Below are 19,418 nucleotides of genomic sequence, written 5' to 3'. Positions count from 1 at the left end.
AAATAGCTTGACCAGATAAAATCTAACTCGCCGTGGCGAGTAGACTTTTCGAGGCCTGTATCATAGTCTGCATTGCTTGTAGATATTGGAATTAGCCCATTGGCCTTGTCTTTACACAAGTTGTTTGAAGACCTTTATCACAAATGAATAAGACTCTACCCCTGTAAAGCTTTCTGACGCATGGTCCTTCCTGATTTAAAAAAAAAGTTAAAGTGTAAATGAAAGAAACTGTTCTCAGATCAATTCTCCAGATGGTAGCTCAACACATTCTTATCAGAGTTTACAAAGCCTTTGTTGCATCAGGAGTAGGCGTCATCCTTAACCACTTTATTGCCCCCTCCACCTTTGCTCATCTCTACACATTTTACCTACTGTACCCCACCCTCCCATTCTAAGTTGCAAAAACCCTTCTTCTCACTCTTATGTTCCACACTCTTACTACTGTGCCTCATTTCTGATTTACATTTCTGCCTATGCATTTTATTCTCTGCAATCATGTTTTCAAAACTGCCATTTGCCTTCCTTTAAAGCTTCTGTATGAAATCACTGGCCTCCAGTGGCATGCCACAGCTGCTCGCTGGCTCATTGTGAATCAACCAAACATTTGAACAAATTTCAGTCTGTCAAAATAGTGCTTAAGTTAACACCGCTGGTTCACTGGTATAACTGTAAAAGTGATAATACCTTTCTCTTTGTTAAAATAAATAAATACAGATAAAATGTAAGCTTTCTCTTATTAGGAAACGCAGTTGGATTTGCGATCTGTTTTTTAGGATCTGTTGTGAATCTAATAGAATCTGATAAATTTGGAGCGTGGTTAATCTAGCATTTGTCTTTTGCAGGTGGAATGCCTCCTACTGTGCAGCTGACTGGACAGAAGCCCAGCCAGCAGCAGTATGACCCATCTAAGGGGCCTCCAGTGCAGAACGCTGCCAGCCTGCATACACCTCCACCACAGCTACCCTCTCGCCTGCAGCCTTCTGGCATCCCCATGGCCATGCAGCTGGCCCAGCAGCAGCCGCAACCGACACAGCAGCAGCCCCCGCAACAGACATTACAGCAGCCACCTCCTCAACCGTCGGTGCAACAGCCACAGCAGTTGGAGCCTCAGGCACAATCACAAACTATTGTTCAGGTGAAAAAGGAACCGCAGGCTGTCCCGATAGCTACACCCCTGCAGAGCCAGCTCTCTGGACCACTTCAGCAGCCACAGCAAACGCTGTCACTCCATGTGCCAGGGAAGGCCCAGGTGCAGACGTCTCAGCTTCAGGCTCCAGGACTGCAGCAGCAGGTACATCGGAGGATGGGTTGCATGTCAGATTGGAGATGGGGTGGGTGGGGAGGGGCTTGAAATCCACCCTTCCTCCCCAGCTGGGCAAGTGGTAGGAAGGATTTCACGCTATACAGTGGAACAGATCACAAATTCTTTGATTACATTTTTTTAAATAAAAAATGTGTTAATTAAAAATTACTTTTATTTGCATATATATATATATATATATATATATATATGTATATATATCATAGTAAAAGTATGAACCTTTCTGTGTTCCTTTATTTTTTTATCTTTACACATTTTAACTCCCTAGTCTTTCTCCTCAGTCCTCCGTATCTGCAGATGTTCGTGAGCCCTGTTACGTGGGTCTCTGTAGACACACCTCTTTGTCAACCTCATTTCTTGATTCCACTCATCTGTTTGTGTATTTGACACTATTTTCCAAGAATCTCCACACAGTTGTCTTGTTCGGTTCAGCCACATATCAGCCTCTCTATGCTTATGTCTGTCTCTCCATACTTTATGTTCCGTCACTGTTCTTCTGAGCCTCTGGATCTTGAACCATGTGCGTGCTCTATTTGTTCTCAAGTTTATGTATGAACCTCTTATCACTTAGGCCCAGCATCTTCAGTTGAATGAGCCCCATTCCCTCCCACGATCTTTCGACAGTACAAATCTGCAGCCTACCTTAAGTCTCAGTTCCCTGACTTGCCTCGGGTGTCATCCCAAATCTGTTAGTTTCTCACATCTGCATCCACCGCTGAGCCTTGCTCCTTTGAGCACCCCGGCGGGTTCTGTGACCTGCGTTTTCATCAGTCGACATTCCTACAGCCCTGTACAAGCTCTGTTCCATAGATCCCCACACTTGTTATGTTTGATCCCAAGTACTCCAGACCTACACCTGAATAGCCCCACTCCTCCAAATGCAAGACCCTACATTAGCAGCTCTGTAGGTGGATGGAGAATCTGCTTTTGTAGCAAAAATACCTCATTCTCCGCTCCATTCTTCAAGAGAGCTCCATCATAATCAATAAAAAGTTTCTGAAAGAGAATAGAGTGTTATGAAAACATACACCAATGGTGGATGATGAAAATGATGGCCCTTCCTTGGAGAGCAGATATGGATATATAGAGCCCTTCCTCTGCTGCTGCCTGTATGTTTTTCCAGCACAGTTTGGTAAAGGGTGTAACTGGTACAGCGGCTCTAGAAGAGAAAGACTGTCGTAATCCCCTAGTTTGTGTGATAGTTTGGGACTGAATGGCTGTACTCCGAAGCAGTGATGCCACTTTTACTTCTGACAATTTGGACAAATGTCTAAACTCCTATCTGGGTCTAGGTGAGCTGTATACCTATACTTTTAATTTTAATGCCATGTTTGGAATGGTGTTGTTTCAGAAGGGTGCCAGTCCCTTCTGCAGCAGTGCATTATGTGCACATTCTTAAAATATCTGGCACATTCCCCCAGAACTGTTGTTAAGATGTATTGATTGTTATTTGGGACAGCAGGGCAGTTTTGGACTACAGAATGGTGGCTTATAGAATTAGGCCTCGCCCCTATGCCCAAACAAGTAGTGAAGAATCTTGGCCTTAAAATAGATCAGTCTCTGCCAATGAAAGATCAGCTCATTCCCTCCAATGGCCGGTGTTTCAGCATGGTGCGTCTACTGAAGAAAGCTTTCTCCTATCTCCCTCTTCCTGTTAGGAAAACCCTAGTTCAGGCCTTGATTCTTAGCAATTGGACTATGGTAATGCCTTACTTGCATCAGCCAATAAGTCCTTAATGTCCAAACAGCAAGTGGTCCAAAACACAGCAGCACAACTTGTATGTAATCTTCCTTCCCGCTCTTCTGCAGAACCATTACTGGAAGCCTTGCATTGGCTACCCATTAAGAAAAGGACAATCTTTAAAATCTGTTGCTTTACAAATAAATCGGGAACAGGCGGTGGACCTACTTACATGTGCTAAAAAACAAAACTACTACTGTCCAGTTTGGGATCTGCGCTCTAATGACAAAGCTCTACTTATCGTCCCTCGTGTCCGATTGACTAGATTTGGGGCTGGTCTTTCTCTTCCCTGGCCCCATACTATTGGAATGCTCTTCCTCATTATGCTTGCATCTGCACTGATTACATCAAATTAAGAAAATTGCTTAAAATAATCTTATTTTAATTGTTCTGTGTTAGGTTTGCCTGTTTTTTTGCTAGCGCCAAGATACCTTTTCAGAGGTGATTTGTGCGCTATAGTAAGCTGTATTAATAACAACATTGATGGACTTAAAGGGTTTTCTTGCTAATCAGTCTGTGAAACTCTTTTTTAACTTGTGTTTTTGTCAAAACAGCCTGTAGCAGTGAGACCGCCTTCCGATACTGCAAAGCCGGGTCAGCGTCCTCCACCCCTCTCTTTGCCTGCCACAACTGCCGCTCCACCCACCATGGTGCACACCACACCACCTCCCACACAACCTTTACCCAGTAAGCGGATCTCCCCAGCCACCAGCAAATCCTTGTCTCCTGTAGCAGCCAGATCACCTGGTTCTGCGGGACCTTCTGTTCAGAGAAGCCTGAGCCCAGGTCAAAGTGCTCCAACACAGCCGCTAGAGAGCAAATTGACGGAGCAGCTAACTCTGGTAAGGCTTCAAACCACCACCAAAGAGAGTAGCACTTATAAAATGCATATGACTCGTGGTGGAGCTCTTGGAATGGGATCAAGATTTCCTAAGACCAGAGCACACAACTGTGAAACATTTCTAGTATTTTTTTTTGCTGCACCACAGTACACGCAAATTCATATCCTTCATGCACATGTAATACGGTGAGCAAAATTAGGTAAGATTTTGATCAAATAGAGGCCTTTGTAAATGATTATATTGCCAATCTGGTGACATTGAAAGTGTGGCTCACTGACGTGTTATCCCACTCTGGAATCCTTGTCTACTGTAACGCCGCAGTTTTCCTACAGCAGTTGAGTGAAAAAAGGGTAAAGGCATTAAAGCTTAAAACGAGCAATTCAATACTGACCCTAATAAATGAATCTGAATATGGCTTCGCATAGATCATTCTTTTCTGGCTGGCCGCTGTGGCTAAAGAGACGTGACAGTGCAAGTTTAGAGTAGCTTTGCCACTGAAAGTGCCCATTCTTTTGTATCTGGTCTATACAGCGTGGTCAGGTGGGTCTAGTAACTTGGAGGCTTCGGACTGGATGCTGTGGAAATGGAATTAGAGTTCCTTCAGAGAGTTGTATGCTGTCACTCAAAAGATCTCCATAGATGCTGAATAATACTTCCTTGCACTGGATCCCAGAAGAATTTTGCAAAGAGTTGCAAACTTCTCTAAAACCATTTTTTAAGACGTTTATGTCTGCAGTGAACATTTTCATTTAAAAAACAAATCAGTTATAATTGGAAATCTAATGTCAGTGAACCTCAACTGCTGAGTCACACTTTTTAAAAGAGGTAAAACACAAAAGCAAGTTGAGCTAAATTGTTAACTGTATGTGGTTTGCATAATTTTTTTCACAGAAACCCATCTAAATCAAATGTCTGCAGGGACTTTGTAGCAGCTCTTGGAGGCACTTGACAAAATAAGTGCCAGTGTTATTTTGGGTAGTCTACACTTTCTTGGTAACAGTTATTTCAAAGGTTTGCTTTTCATTTTCTTGCAGTTATTCGGTTTCTTCAAATGTGTTTAAATCAATATTTCACAGATTTTACTTCTCACAGGAGCTATTAAACTCTACCTTCATCAGTAGGATACTAGCCATGCTGCTTTATCAATGCAGACAGTATAATAGCTTGCAGTTCACTGCACGTCCACTGGCTTCGAAATTTGAATGTAAATAAACATGTGGCTGGTCTCATGAAGTCAGTTCGCACAGTAGTAATAATCTGTTGCTCAATATTATTATAATAGTGAATTCTGATAGTTGTACTTTACCGTACATTTTCACTTCTTAGGTTTCATTGGCATTAGGATAAGGTGAAGGACAGGGTTCTGGTTTAGAGTAAGGGGTAAAGGGTAGGGTTTAACTTGAGGGTTGCAATCAAGGCTCAGGTAAGGTAAAGAAAGGTTGCTGCAGTGTAGATATTGAGGTCAGGGGCTGGGATGATTTAGGGTAAATAACAATTTGAGTCAAGGTTAGGGTCACAATAGAAGTTGTTAGTGTTTGGGAAAAAGCTTAGAGTTGGAGCAAGATTATTGCAAGTCAGGGGTGTGGAATTTAATAAAATATCTACTTGTCCATTGGGCAGGTTGCTTCATAAATCTACTTGTCCTGTAACCAAATCCACTTGTCCCTTTGGTGCCATGTAGTGGGGTGGCAAATTATGGCAGCAATCTCGCAAGAGCTCTGATGTAGCCTCTCTGATTATGCCAGGGTTCATACCATAGTAGTGTTTAAATACTTGCAATCCCCTTATGTTTCCACGTTTCCGCTGATCTACATACTGGGGCTGATGGTAGTGGTAATCAATAGTTCCCGAGATAGAAGGCCCTTTTGAGTCTCTGCAAACCTACTAACTTGCATGTTTAAGGGTTTTCAGCAACTCTTCTCTAATCTTTTCCCATGCTGGGAAATGTTGGAAATTTACTCCTGACAATGGCAGATGTAAACCTTATTCCAGAGTTGGGGGGAAAAGTGGTTGGAGGGAAAATGAGCAGATCTACACATGCATATTTGCTCAAGCTAAAATGCAGTTTACAAATATTTTCTAGGGGTACTACTTCTTGTCCTACTTCAGTAAATTCTTGGGAATTCATGAAAGCCGTATATCTGCAGTTAATGCAAGGACATATACCACGGGTGCACTTATGAGACTTACTTTAATAATTGGGCCCCTAATTTGGTTTAGCGTTGCCCGTGACCTTTTGTGTTTATTCAAATTCTGTCTCTCGCTCTCTGTATCGGCTGGCTTCACTGTGAGTGACCGCATTCTGCTCTTTCACAAGGAGCATATTGGCACACAAAGTAGTTTTGTTCAGTGCCAGTAACTACTGTGGCAGTGTGTGCTTTTTGAGACCAAAAACTATTTTTGCTTTTGGCAATGTTTGTTATAATAGTGAGGCCCCGGCAGCTCCCACACCAATAAGGTTTCAAAAAAACCATGCCAAAACAAGTCACACATTGACTAATCTAAAAAGCTGACCACCAATTTCAGACCTACTGGCTTTATCAGTGCTTGTTTATTTTTGTTTCCCATAATCTTATTGAAACTAGTTACACTGGTTTTCCATTATGAATATTTTTGGGAAATACTAGCATGCATCAACACATTTAGTAGTTTAGCATAATGTTTTTTTTCTTGCTTTTTTTTTTAGGAACATTTTATTTTGAAAGCAAGGAATCGTCAATCTTGCTTTCAAGCTTCTGCAAATATTTGCATCAAATCAGAGATCATTCTGGGAGCATTATACATAGCCTCATATTGCTAAACTTTGAAAACGTGTGCACACATTTTGTATACTGAAACCCTGTCAGTAGGACAGTCAGAGCTTCCAACATTTAGTTGGAGCACTCACTCTTATAATCAAGGCTTTCAACTAATGAACCATAAATACAAGTTTGAACAGCATTAACATATGGACAAAAATATTACCTTAAATGCAGACAATCCCCTTCTGTGATCCATAATGTGGTGCTGCAAACTGGCAGCCAAAGGGTTTGTGCAGCTGGGTTTTGGTCCTACTTGTCCCAAGGAAAAAATGCACAATGCAACTTTTGCCCTTGACCCCAAACAATAGTCCTGGGCGTCGGGCTATAGGAATTCCGCATCCCTGCAAGTCTAGGGTTATTTTAAGGGTTAGCAACAGGTATTAAATGTTATTGTAAGATGATAGTTAAGTATGTAGTTAAAAAATATATTAAAACATTTTTGACCAATGTTAACAATTATGGTCCAATTTCTCTATGTACGTTGAAACATCCCTAATAAATATTGGTGAAAATGGCTAACAAAAGACCTTTGGTACCACATGAAGGCCCTCCAAGATGATTGGGCCTAGCTAGCAGTTTGCTTCCAATGCAGAGCATGCAGATTTACTGTTGACGCACATTTAAGCACAGCAACCCTAGGTTGCACAAGAGTGTTGGTGAAGTGCTTCTGCAACCGTTCATGTGGAATATTGCTTGACCGTGATATTGTGAATGCTTGCATTTTAGGAAAACCAAGTGCATCAACGTATAGCTGAACTGCGGAAGGAAGGTTTGTGGTCGCCACGGAGGCTACCCAAGCTGCAGGAGCCTCCGCGGCCGAAGTCTCACTGGGATTATCTACTGGAAGAGATGGAGTGGATGGCAGCGGACTTTGCGCAAGAAAGAAGGTGGAAAGTGGCAGCAGCTAAGAAGGTAAGAGTATTAGGGCTACTCCTCGTGTCGAGGTGTAACTTGTTTAAAGACCTCTAACCATTGTTTGCACCAGGTCTCCAGTCATAAATTTAACTGGGTGCCAGTGCTTTTCTCTAGCTCTGAAGTAAACATTTCCTACGAAAGCTTTTACACTTGACCTTTCTATGTTTCTACTGAGTGCAATCTGTGTTCTTTTCGGATGCCTGTGACACCTTAGAACAATAACAATTCAGTCAAAGTTTATTTGGAAGGGTAGTAAGGTTTTATTTGTTCTTCTTTTTTTGCAGAGTTTTTATATAGCGCGAACTAGAACCGAACCGAATCAGTTATCAGAGCGCTTTACATAGCACCAGTTACATTACATGAGGACACACTTTCATTTTAGGCACGGGGAGATTATGTGATTTGCCCAGAATCACAGGGGGTTTTTGGCGTCGTTACCGAGACTCAAACCCAGATCCCCAGGTCCGAGGTTGAGCGCCTTAGCCGTTAGGCCAACCCCTCTCCTTGAGTTCTTACATAATTATCATCATGTTGGCGCCTGTGAAGACAGGTAAATGCTTGGTGAATGGACAGTGACTATACCTACATGAGGTAATCCATATTTTCAGGTTGTATATTTCCAAGACTGGACTAATTAGGTGTTTGGAAAAAAGATAATTTAGTCGCTGTTAAAAGCTGGCTCTTTATATGGTATTCCAAAAAGAGGTATACCGTGCAGAGATGCCAGGTATTCCCTTATGAGTGGACAGGGGCCTGCTCTAGCAGTCCCAAGTTGCTCTTCTAGGGTATAGTGTGGTCGAGCAACCTTAGTCTTATCAAAGAGGAGTTTTAGACATCTGAAAATTCACACAATAGTCAATAAATGATACACACGACTCAAGAACGAGATCCACACGAATTAATGAAAATAACACATATTTATATATATATGTAGGCACCAGAATCAATGTGATCAGGTAAGTAAGTTTTTCAGTTGAAATACTTTTTCATTTAACAAGTCAACCGTGCATTTTTCACAAGCTGCAATGTTCCCATATGGGCATAAGACCCAGTACTGCATTCAGGCACAGTACAGATACTTACAGGACCAGGTGAGTGGTGGGCAGGGTCCAAGGCAGCACCCGCAAAACACCACCAGCGGGGGGGGCGGTGCAGGAGGGGAGGTGCAGGGGTGCAAAACAGCATTGGGGGCCCAATGTTAGTCTATGGGCATTGGTCTTCACGTAAAGAGGCAGCAGGCCTTGACTGGGAGGCAAGTCAGGCTGAACCAACAGGGGGGCTCAGGCCTCACAATATTCGTGGACATAGGGACACTTTTGGTCCTCTTCTCCCTGGGCCAGGGGTGACGAGTGCAGAGGTGTCTTTAGGCGTTGGGCTGTCGCAGTAGAGGGTACCTGCGAACAGTGGCTGCAAGCGACTGTGGAGCATCCACATGGGGTGAAACCATAGTGGGCTCGGTGTCAGGAGGGCTTGGGGACCATGCTGACACTGTTTGCCCACTTGAACTCAGGCTCGGAGCGACGGGTGCAGTGGTGTCCCTAGGCATTGGGTTTTCATGGTCCTCTCTGGTCTCTTTGGGTGCCTTCAGGATGCAGATCCGCTGCTTCACTGGAGGTCTTGGTTCCTGGGTGAAGTGCTGGCAGGTCTCCCAGGCTTTGGAAACACGAGCAGCTGCAGGACAAGTCGTCTTTTGGTGCAGTGGTTGAAGTCGGCAGGCAGCCTGGCATGGTTGTCGCCAAGTCAGTTGCTGGGTATTCTGTTCTTGCTCTTTTTGACTCTTCTCGCCCGTCTTCTTCTTTCAGGTGGGCAGGATAAGTGTTTCTATCGCCAGGTGCTCCCCTATATACTGGATGTATGGGCATTAGAGTAGTGCTGGGTAGTAACCAATGGGCTACCTATCACTGGGGTCACTACGCCCCCTATATGGCAACCACTTGTGGGAAGTGGGCATAACCCTGTCCCAGAGTTCCTAAGTTTGCCATCACAAAGATGACTAACTCTGAAAAGTCGTGCCCACTTCAGGTTAGGCCACCTTATGGGGTGGTACTAGTGTGGGGGTGGGCACACCTACCAGACTGGCAAATTTTTGCACCTGTCCATTTGCCAAAGGGCTCTGGCCAAGGGGGGGGGTCGGCTTCCTCTCCTGTGAGGGAAGCCAGGCTTGCATTTCAAAGACAGTAGCTTCTTTGAAGCTTTCCTGCCTGGGTATGCTAGCAGCAGGGCAACCTGTGGGGGGGGGTTTGACAACCCTTTTCCAGAGCAGGCTTTGTTTCTGCTCCTCTGAGAGCAAAGACCCACACCCTTGGGGGTCGGAAATTCGTCTCTGGTGACGAGTGGCTGGTAGGTTTTCGGGGAGGCACCTTTAAGGTGCCCTCTGGGAGCATGTATTAATAAATCCAACCCTGAAATCAGTGTGGGTTTATTAGTATGAGATGTTTGATACCAAGCATCACTGTTTTCAGTGAAGCCATCATGTAGCTGGGGAACTCGTTTTCACCCGGTCCAGCACATGTTTTAAAATGGCTTCCTTGCTGACTTGTACTGGCTGTAATGGGACTGCCCAGCACAGGGACGTATCGGGCAGATATGTCCTCACATATAATATAATGCATCCTTCCTTAGGGCTGAAGGTCTGCTGTAGGAGTGACTTACAAATATTACATGTAGTGTTAGGGAACATGGCACACAGGGAGGAGTTCCATGTCATGTTTTCACTTTGGTGTGCACCAAAACACACAGCCTGCATTGGCAGTTTTGCATGTGTTTGATGAGGGACCTCTTAGGGTGGTACAATTTGTGCTGCAGTCCCTAGGGACCCTCTTTAGTACCTCAGGCCCTAGGTTCCAAGGGTATAATTTATAAGGGACTTAGAGGGTGCTAATGGTAATGCCAATCGGGGAAACAATTTTACAGTTTTAGGAAAGAGATCTGGCACTGGAAATCTGGATAGCAGGAACCCAATGCACTTTCAATCTAAATCACAGCAAATAACAGGCAAAAAGTGGGGGTGACCATGTCATAAACGGTCACGCTCCTACAGTCACTTTGACATCAGTCATTGGTCTTTTTTGACTGACTTGAGCAGTGCGACTTAAGTGTTATCTTACAGGTAGCTGATAAAAGACTCTCAGTGAAGGGGCACGAACAAGCTAATGGACAGAAATCTGGATAGTACACAGGTTTTGGGCTAACAAATAGGTTTAATTTGGCAAAACGCATAATATAGGCAAGTGACTTTCTGGATAGTGTTTGTGTGAGGTACGTTGCCACTGTGTAATTGAGTCGTAAAGGACAGAATTAGAAATTTCTGATGGGATCAGTGCTTCGTTGACAAATACCAGTCAAAATCTGTAATATTTAAAAAACCACCAGTATAAGCACACATTTGAGTTCAGTAGTGTAGGACTTGCCGTTAACGTATAGGTGTACCATACATTTGGAACTTTTTCTATATTCCTAGTTGGTGCTATTTAACAAAAGATTAAGCAAAGAACTATATTCTTATAGCATACATAGTGGGTATCGAGGACATTCACAAAACTACGTTATGTATTGATCCAACTGATTTGCTAGTGTAACAGGTAAATGTGCACTAATGTGGGCAGGGAGTGTGCCGTGGTGTTTGAAAGAGGAAAAATTACATGCCTGCTATTTTCCTCCATCATATATCCGAGTTTTTGGGCCACAGCTATTAGTGCACTCGTGCTGGTAATCATATCAGTACAGCAAATTAAATTACCCTATTTTGTACACCTCGGCCCAGACAGACCTTAGAGCACAATTGAAGGGATTAAAAAAAAAAAAGGAAATGGAATTGTTTATAATGAACATAGGATCATGTTTACAGGTGCAGTTGCTTACTCCGTCCCTGCCTGTGGCTGCCAAGCGATTTTTGCCCCATCCTAGCTTAGTGTAAATGTAAAGGGCTTTGGGTGTGATGGAAAGCATCACACTGCAATTTGAGGCCATGAGGTGCATGTTCTGGTAGACTGCAAGCTGCTTTCTCCAGTTGCGCAGGAACTTCCGTCTTCTCCTTGGTACTTGCCTTCATGAAAGCCCTTGTTATTCCACCCTGACGTTGTGTGATATTTAGTCTTTCTGGTCTTCTAGTCAAAAAACAAGCTTTCACCTCTTTTCTCAGTACACCTTTGCAAATGAATTGGTAATATTATATAGGTAATAAAGGGTGCCTGGGATAGAGAGTGCTGAAAGCAAAAGTGGTCTCAAAGTTGTCTTCAAGTTACACAAGAATCATAATGGCAAGAGGTCTAAGTAATGTGTAAAATTACATCCAATCAATTAATTGAAATCTACAGTAATGCATGTTCAAAAGTGGATTTACCAATTGTATATCTATGGAGTGAAGAGAGAATAGGATAGGCATGTAAGGACCATTGTTTTCCAACTAAGTGGTGCAGCGAGATTCATTGATGCTTAAATATGTGATAAGATGGTGCTTTCAGATATTGAGTCCAGTTAACTCTAGTTTCACAGTGGTTCCATGCCAATGCCTAGCTGTCCCAGAAAGGTTTGTGCACAAAAACCTAACTAACGTCTGCCCTGTTCGCTTAAAAGCAACAAATACTTTCTCCTTGATAAAATGATTTATCGAAAGTGGTCTAGTAATGCACAAGAGGGTAAAATATTTGTCTGTTTCCAGGCTAAATTATAAAAACTATAACCATGAGTATGTTACACTTGTGTAAAGTAAAATGTCAGTAGTCCAGGCCACGTATGGAAATTTGTGCACAAGGCAACACTAACAATGAAGTCCTAGTTTAAATGCTTCACTGTTTACTAACATCGCTTACCTTTGTTCTCATTCAGCTGGAAGGACAATATTCTCCTTCTTTTCTTCCAGTGCCTCACAATGCTCTTGCTTACCCTGCTGTGGCAGTTTAAACATGTTTAAAGGAATATAAATAATGGATCTTTCCTACCTCTGTTTAATAGAGGAGCTCACTAACTAAGTCTGATTCGTGAACAATAGATCCTGGCAGTGTTAATCGATAAAAGTAATTACCAAACTATTCCAAAAGAGCAGAAAGCATTTGTATAAACAAATTCATGTTGCTTAAAGAATTAATTTAGCCCTTTGACTTTTTGTTTCAGCTTGTGAGGACGGCAGCCCGACACTGTGAGGAGAAGCAGCTATTGGGAGAGAGAGCAAAGAGAGATGAAGAAAGCAGACTACGGCGCATCGCGGCATCTGCTGCACAGCAAATCCAGCACTTCTGGGCCAACATCGAACAGGTAAGGTGGCTTGAGCTAAAGCGGTGAAGGTTAGTTTATTGTCAAGATTAAAATATGGTAGAGCAGTTTGTTTAACTTTGAGACAGTCAAAGAATCCATGAAACTGAGCATATCAAAGTAATCAGACATTCACTGGCTGGTCTGGCACCAACAAGATGTTTGCTGGCCTCCCCTCCTCCGCCTTCTACCCTGAGGACAGACCTGCTGTAGGTTTCCTTATATATGCTTTATATGCATTTTGAGTACAGCATGAAGCAGACTGGGACCATTGTTTCACTAGTTAAAATTAACACATGTTTCACTAGTTAAAATGAACAATTGTTTCATTTGTACTTATTTAATCCAAGGAGGACTTAATTTTGCATTTGTCTTGACCAACATTTGCTGCTGTATTTCTAAAATTCTGATGTCTTAGTAAGTTTAGCCCTGGCTCCTTTTATAAATTAATGTGATTTTTGCAACATTTGAATGAGAACCTGCGAGGCATGCAAAGTTGGTAATTCTGATATGATATATGCCTGCCGATCCACTACCTTGTGGTGTTTAACTATCTCTAGAGTACTACCATTAGAAACAAAAGGTGTGCTATAAATTGCCAATGAATGTTAATGTGGTATGTGTTTATTAGACAATGACTTCATTTATTTTATTACTCTATTGTTGGCTATCACATTCCCAGACCTATGACTGTGTTTTCTCCATTTTACATTAATCAGTCAGACATTGCTAGTGTCTCAACTTATAAAGTTGCACATATTTGCATCTTCTTTCACACATTGGTCATTTATTTATTGCAGGTGGTTGAAATCAAATTGCTAGTAGAGTTAGAAGAAAGAAGGAAAAGAGTGTTACATTTGCAGAAGGTGTCCAAAAAAGGTAAATTATCAGTTTGTATAGAAACTTGAAAATTGCAGGCTCTCTTTACCAGGAAAATAGCCAGAGTCTGTTTGATTGGGCTTGGTAGCCTGCATGCCCCAAACTGTTTTAATTGATAGTTTTTGTCTATTGATGATGTGTTTACAAAGGAAGTGCAACACAGTTTCTGTGTTGTACTTCCCTGGGCACATTTGTAGAATTCTTATTGCAGTGTTTTCCAAAGAAACATATAATTCTTTAAACACATAGGGGCTGGTGAAATTGTGAACTTTTAGCAAATGGATATTGCATGTCTAAGTTTGCTCTTTGCTTCTTTCTTAGGCTCCGAAACAAAGGGCACAGAAGCAAGTGTTAAATCTGAAACCTCTGTGGTGAGTACCTTGTTTTATTGAATTTTGTCCAAACATACATATTGTGTTTTATTTCATCCTTCATCCCAGGTTGAGATCATATGAGCTGAAGGGGCAAGCCAGTCCATTTGAAAGGGTTCTAGTAAAGCACCTTATATTACACAAACAAAACATAATCATTAAGAGGCTATTCCCTTTCTCTTGTTAAAAAATGTCATATAGTAGATACATTGAATTGACATTCTATGTAATGGGTTTTCTTGGAGTTTTTTTGGGGTCCTGGAGAAGTCATTGTTAGGCAGCGCCTTGTAAGAGTAAGGTCATTTAACATTACCTACTCATACCAGATGCTCTGTGCCTATTTCGTGTTTTAAGTAATTTTCCTGAAATTAATTTCTGCTGTCCTGCTTTTCAAGAGAATACATTTTCTGCTTGTCTCCTTTTTATTTGTTTATACGTTCAACTGTGCTGCAGTGTTCTTTGAGACCAAGCTTTGAGGCCGAAACAATGTGTGATTGGGGGTCAGGTATGTGTTGCGGTACATCTTTAAATTTGTGCACATGTACAATACACAAACACGGGACTTCTGCTGAGCACAAACCAGACTAAATATGTGGCGAAATTCATAGTCTTGGCGTGTGCTCTGGTCAAATGGAATATTGCCATGGCGTGGAATACCCCAGAGGTACTGAGGCAACATTGGTGGCTAATGGATCCCCTTAAATGGGGGACAGCAGAAACAGACGCCTGAAATGACTTGCGTGTGCAGGGCTTTAGAGGCCCTCCAGTAGACATATTGGATAGATATCTGACAGCATTAAAATCCAACACGGATGACAAACTGCCATGAAGTGGGGGTGGTACGTGTTTATTAGACAATGACTGCATTTATTTTATTATGCCAAACTGAGTCATTGTCCGAGGCATAACATACTCCGCAACATATACCACTTGCACCAGGCCTTGGGAGCATGTATTCGGTGCACAATTGCTCCATCCTCTGTACACTTCACAGGTTAGCAGGGGAGACTATTGCCTATGTGACATAGGTTGGGTGATATTTGTGCCAAACTTTGTCATTGTCCGAGGCATAACATACACAGCAACATATACCACTTGCACCAGGCCTTGGGAGCATGTATTCGGTGCACAATTGTTCCATCCTCTGTACACTTCGCAGGTTAGCAGGGGAGACTATTGCCTATGTGACATAGGTTGGGTGAGGGGTAATCTGCAGACCCTTTGGATTGGAATTGGATGTGAATTTTCAGCAGTGACTATATTCTCGATTTAATAGTTATGTTCCCCTGGGTATGGTAATACTTACATTAGTGTTGTTGCCCTTGCTTGAAGGTTTATCGTGAGTGAATACTCTTGTAATTTCTATGACATTATGTGTTTTTATGCGGCAATCAATTAAAAAAATACAGGAAAGAAAAAACTGTACAATACACATACACAGGAGGTCAATATAACCTGTTTAACCCCTTCGCTGCGGCTGCGATTTCCACCCTGTGCAGTAAACAAAAGAACCGGGCGGGGCCGTGACGAACCCCAGCCGCCATCCGCACACGAGCACTGCGGAGCGTGACGGCTGGGGTTCGTCACCAGCATGGGAGGGGTTAAACACCACATGCATGCAAACCACGTCCACCCATGCAAACCTACAACGTACCCTACAGTTGCCCTATGAAGAGCTTTTAGGCCACATTTCAGCGTGGATTCCACCCCTTTTCTTCTGCCATCTTTCCTGGCAGTAGGTTTTGAACCTTCTTCCTGTAAAGGGGTCATTTTGGAGCTAGATCTGTTTGCATAGTCCTTTACTACTAGACCTTGCTGTTTAGCATGTCAACATGTATGTTTTTTTCTTCAGGAGTCCAGTCCTGGAAGGAAGAGAAAGATTAGCCTATCATTGATGGATGAGGAAGGTCAGTGCCATTTTTGTTTGAAAGGTTTTTCTATTGCATTGTGTAGGAAAATGCCCCTCTTTGCATGGTTACTCCCTAACCTTTTGCCAGATACCTGATGCTAACTTGACTGTGTGTGTGCTGGGACTCTGCTAACCAGGCCCCAGTACCTGTATTTTTTCCCAAAACTGTATCTTTGTTTCCACAATTGGTACACTTCTGGGCCACATGTAAGTCCCCTGTAAAAGGTACCCTGGTACCAGGTGACCAGAGGGGGCCTCTGAGGGCTGCAGCATGTATTATGCTACCCTCCGAGACCCCTCACGTCAACACCTACACACTTCCATTGCAGGCTGCGTGGTTTGGTGCTGACCAAACTGAAAAGTCGACATGGCACACATCCCTGTGTGCCATGCCCACTACCACTGCCTGTGGCATGGAAAAGTCACCCCTCTAGCAGGCCTCACAGCCCTTAGGCAGGGTGCACCATACCACAGGTGAGGGCATAGCTGCATAAGCAATATCCCCCTACATTGACTGTGCCATTCATAGACATTGTAAGTGCAGTGAAGCCATTTGAATACATGGGCTAGGAGTATGTCAACACAAACTCCACAGCTCCATGATGGCTTTACTGAAGATTGAGAAGTTTGGTATCAAACCTGTCAGCATAATAAACCCACACTAATGCCAGTGATGGATTTATTGTAAAATGCACTTAAAGGGTATCTTAGAGATGCCCCCTGAAAAACGACCAACCTCTAGTGTATTGGGTAACTGGTCTCTGCCAGCTAACCACCACCAGACAGGTTTCTGACCTCATGGGGTGAGAGCCTTTGTGCTCTTGTAGGTTTGAAACAAAGCCTGCTCTGCGTGGAGGTGGTTCACACCGCCACCTGGCAGGAACAGCAACCCTTGGCGGTGAGCCTCAAAGGCTCTCACCTGGTGATGGGATGATTTGGGTAGCTCCAACCAGTGGATATGCCAGCCCCCAGTCCTACCCCAATGTTTAGCAGCAGGACATGCAGGAAAATTAGTAAACAGAGTAGGAGTGTCCACCTTAGCCTGACACACCGTAGGGTAGCCAGGAGCTAAAGTGAACTTGAATTGAAGAATTAGGCCCAATAGGCACAGGGATGTGCCCTTCTCCCCAAAGGCTACTTGCGCCCGGCCTCAGTAACTCCCTTAAATTTAGTATGTAAGGGCTTCCCTGAACCTCGTGCCTCAGATGTGAGGACCTACGAAGGAGGACCGAAGAGCCGTGTAGTAGTGGAGAAGGCGAAGACAACTGACTTTGCTCCAGCTCTACCGGCCTGTCTCTGCCTCCGGCGACCCTGCTCCAAGAAACTGATGTGGCCCGCAGACAGCAGTCTCAAAGAACCCTGGAGACCTGCGCTGACTTCAGCAAAGACTCTTGCTTCCTGTGGACACCGGATTTGTCCAGCAAGAAACTAACTTAAGGACTCCGAATCCAGGCGCATCCACAGCACTTGCACCATTCTGCGCCAGACGCCCACAGCTCCAGTCCAGGTGGCCCACTGACCCAGTGAAGTCTCCCCGGCGATCCTGACCTGGAATCCAGCATTGGATGACCTATCCTGACCTCCCCCTCGATGCCTGCACCCTCAACCTGAAGGGTACCACCGACCGCAACCGAATCTGGTGAGAAAAAACAGACTCCTAAAGACACCCCTGCACCTGTAGTCCCAGGCCTTGGTGTGCCCACCCGATGGTGTCCCGGCATCACCCACCATCCTACTTACCTCTTCAATCATTCAGCCTTTGGAACCGAGCCTGCAGTTGTTTTCCCCAACCCAGGCTCTCCGTTGGTTTCAACAGGGCACCCGATGCCTCCAATGCACCCTGTACCCGGCCGCCCGTGCCTCTTGTGGTGCAGTCTCAGTGCACTTTGGTGGCCCCTCCAGTGCTGACCCCAACCGCCTTTGCCCCTCACCGTAGGTACTTACCTGTAACCGTGCCTTTTCGAGGTGCCCCCAGCCTCCATAGGATAACATTGGGTCCAGTGACCTCTTCACCCTTCGCCCCAGTGCCGCCTCTGGTGGTTCAGTACCTACCTTGGTCCAACCCTTGACCAATGTTAACCAAAACACCTGAAGACTGAACCTCAAAACCGTCTATTTACCTGTAAGTTACTCACCTGTCTTTCTTCCCATAGGATTGCATTGGTCTCTCACTGTGTTGTACTCTGTGTGATCCTGAATCCAAAGTATCTTTTTCTGTACTGAAAAGCATTTCATGCACATGTAAAGTATTCATTGATGCTATACAAACCTATTGCCAGTCATATGAAAGTATTGCATACAAGTCTACTTACCTGTAACTGAGTGTTCGAGGCATGTGGGCTGCTGAATTCATATCTATAGCATAGATCGCCGCCTAGTGTTGGGTCCGGATGATTGCACATTGTTGTCCTGGAAGAGTCTTCGAAGTATCACGAGATAGGTGGCTCCTCCCCTGGACTACAGTGCGCATGGGCATCGACTCCATCCCCAGATTGTTTTTTTCCGCCATTGGGTTCGGATGCATATTTGATCACTCAAGTTCGGATTCGACAGAAACTTTCTTTTAGGCCCAAAGGCCTTTCCTACATCCATCTGGTGTGCAACAAGTGCCTGTCGCCGGATCACGATGAAGCCAACTGTATGGCTTGTTCTCGTTTTCGCTCCAAGAAGACGATTCGACTTCGGCCCAGCAGACGGCACCTGACCCGGTGAACATTTTCGATACCGAGGGAGAAGAGGCAGACGAGCAGGAAGATCGAGAGCCGATTTCAAATCCAGCGGCAGACGCAGACGTAGAAATGCTCGATACTGAAGACGTAGTCGATGAGGTAGGAGACGACGATGGGGCCGATGGGGCCACGGAAGATAGCTCAGGCGAGGAGCTATGCCCCGTTCGGACAATAGCTAAGGCTCAGGTCGAGGGATCGCCACATGGCCTTACCCAAGATCTTGCACCTAGATCCACAGCCTCGCCTCCGGGCCCGGCTACGGACACTTCTACAGAGCCGCCATTAGTCAAATCGAAACCGAAAGAGAAAGCTTCGGTCTCGACAAAACCAAAAGTGATAGAGGCGCCGTCGAAACATAAAGCGCCTGTCGCCTTGGTCGGCTCCACGTCTTCAGACCTGTCGGCGCAGACGAAGTCAAAGAAGGTTGTCGAAACGGTGAAGTCGCTCAAGGGCGTCGAGCTGAAGACTGGGGCACCGAAAGCACTTGTCAAGGTCGCCGACCCGAAGACGTCGGCGCCAAAGGCCGTCGACACAGACAAGGGACTCTGAGCTACAAAAGCTGTCGATCCTGCGCGTCGGCCGGACAAGGCCAAAAGTACTACGGCCCTCGCACATGGTGGTGGCCCGAAAACACCTGTCGAGTCGACGCAACCGTCCGCA

At 44.4% G+C, this 19,418-nt stretch overlaps 1 protein-coding gene across 11 annotated transcripts in view; it reads left to right on the top strand.

The window, feature by feature from the left end:
• Positions 1-19,418, top strand: part of EP400 (E1A binding protein p400) — a 522,955-nt gene that overhangs the window by 104,295 nt on the left and 399,242 nt on the right. For 10 of the 11 annotated variants that reach the window (XM_078667964.1, XM_078667963.1, XM_078667968.1 and 7 more), the window contains exons 5-11: positions 843-1,291; positions 3,617-3,904; positions 7,432-7,617; positions 12,733-12,873; positions 13,671-13,749; positions 14,071-14,120; positions 15,973-16,027. In XM_078667964.1, coding sequence (XP_078524090.1) covers positions 843-1,291; positions 3,617-3,904; positions 7,432-7,617; positions 12,733-12,873; positions 13,671-13,749; positions 14,071-14,120; positions 15,973-16,027 — 1,248 coding nt within the window. The remainder of the gene's footprint in view (positions 1-842; positions 1,292-3,616; positions 3,905-7,431; positions 7,618-12,732; positions 12,874-13,670; positions 13,750-14,070; positions 14,121-15,972; positions 16,028-19,418) is intronic. The other variant, XM_078667970.1, reaches the window with a different exon arrangement.

Source organism: Lissotriton helveticus, chromosome 11, assembly GCF_964261635.1.
Source record: "Lissotriton helveticus chromosome 11, aLisHel1.1, whole genome shotgun sequence".
Taxonomy (NCBI): domain Eukaryota; kingdom Metazoa; phylum Chordata; class Amphibia; order Caudata; family Salamandridae; genus Lissotriton; species Lissotriton helveticus.
The sequence above is the reverse complement of the archived record's forward strand: the minus strand, read 5'-3'. Positions and strand labels throughout refer to the sequence as shown.